Below are 1485 nucleotides of genomic sequence, written 5' to 3' on the forward strand. Positions count from 1 at the left end.
ACTGATGTCAAACAAAATTCCCTGTTAACTGTAGACATGCATTAAGTCCATAGGCCTACTATGGAGGTGAGGACACCCGCCCTGACTTCAGGCTGGGCAGAGAGGCCATGCAGCAGGTGATGGTAGCCCTAAGGACGGACAGGCATCACGGATGGGGGCCAACCCTGGAGACACTCGTGTTCCTCTTCTGGCTGGCAACCGGTTCAGCCTAGAGTTGTCTCCAGGGTCTTCAGCATGCCTCTATCAATTGTGCACCGGGTGGTCCACAGGATGGTGGATGAGATGTTGGCTGTGCTGCCCCAGTTTGTCAACTTTCCCCGCACACAGGAGGAGCTCCAGGTGGTTGGGGATGGCTTTGCTCGCCTGGCTCATCACCATGCATTTCGCAAGGCAGCAGGGGCAATAGATGGCTGCCACATAAGGTTAAAATGTCCTGGCGGCCCTGATGGTCACGACTATAACAACAGGAAGCTCTTTCCCTCAGTTGTGCTTCAGGCCGTCTGTGACCATCAGGGTCGCTTTATGGACATCTTTGTGGGTTACCCAGGAAGTGTGCATGATGCACGCATCCTGAAGAACAGCCCCATCTACACTAGGGGGACTTACCCTCCACCTGGGTATTTTCTCCTAGCTGATGGTGGCTACCCATGTCTACAGGAACCCCTGGCCCTTATTACACCATATAAGAGGCCAGTGAGAGGCATGGCAGAGCAACGGTTTAATTATCATCATTGTAGAGGTCGCACAATCATTGAGCGTGCCTTTGGAATGATGAAAACCCGCTTCAGGTGCATCTTTTTAGAAGCACTTGAAGTACATCCACAGTTTGTCCCTAAGGTAATAAATCCTTGTTCAATTTCTGTTGTGAATTTCATAATCAAATCTAAATATAGTACTCAAAACAACAGTTAATGCTTAACATTTTCTTCATGTTTTTTTCCTATGTCATTCTTGTCTGTTGCTGTACCTTGTGCACAGGTTGTCACAGCATGTGTTGTGTTACACAACATTTGTGTTGGTGAAGGGGATGAGCTGGAAGAGGCTGTGGAGGAGGAAAACCAGCCACCTGTGGAGCGGGATGGTGGGGAGAGCCGGAGCGGGGCAGCCTGGCGGGCCTTTCTCACAGACGAGGTGTCAGCGTTGCATGAGGCACCTCTTGACCATAACTACTTTTCCCAGGTGAATAAGTGTGGAAGATGACCTGCTGTGCTTACATCCAAGTTCATAAAAGAAAGTTTGTTGTTTCAGTGACTATTAAAAACATACCTTGAAGTTACCAGCTGGAAATTAACAAGTATCAAGTATTAAGTACTGTAACGCTGTAATCAAATGAAGTAATTTAACATCATAGGTAAATGCTAATACAAAGTGATGTTAGTTACAGTTTTTTTGGATTGCTTAAGCACGATTTTCAAAACAGGGCCCGTGTTTTCAAAACACTACACACAATTAGCACAACCACACACCCAATTAGCAAAACACTAC

The 1485-nt window shown here is 47.1% G+C and overlaps 1 protein-coding gene across 1 annotated transcript; it reads left to right on the forward strand.

Moving 5' to 3' along the window:
* The first annotated feature begins 234 nt into the window (after positions 1-234).
* Positions 235-1200, forward strand: LOC116689320 (putative nuclease HARBI1). The gene is made up of 2 exons (XM_032515831.1): positions 235-837; positions 979-1200. Exons 1-2 carry the CDS (start codon positions 235-237, stop codon positions 1198-1200), a joined length of 825 nt encoding a protein of 274 aa, XP_032371722.1.
* Positions 1201-1485: the final 285 nt, after the last annotated feature.

This window comes from Etheostoma spectabile, chromosome 5, assembly GCF_008692095.1.
Source record: "Etheostoma spectabile isolate EspeVRDwgs_2016 chromosome 5, UIUC_Espe_1.0, whole genome shotgun sequence".
Taxonomy (NCBI): Eukaryota; Metazoa; Chordata; class Actinopteri; order Perciformes; family Percidae; genus Etheostoma; species Etheostoma spectabile.

What these genes read in the sequence shown, in the direction of transcription:
- LOC116689320 (XM_032515831.1), top strand. Translation starts at nt 235, where the DNA reads ATGCCTCTATCAATTGTGCACCGGGTGGTCCACAGGATGGTGGATGAG. An exon ending in ATCCACAGTTTGTCCCTAAG is followed by an intron (nt 838 to 978) that starts GTAATAAATCCT and finishes CCTTGTGCACAG; the next exon opens with GTTGTCACAGCATGTGTTGT.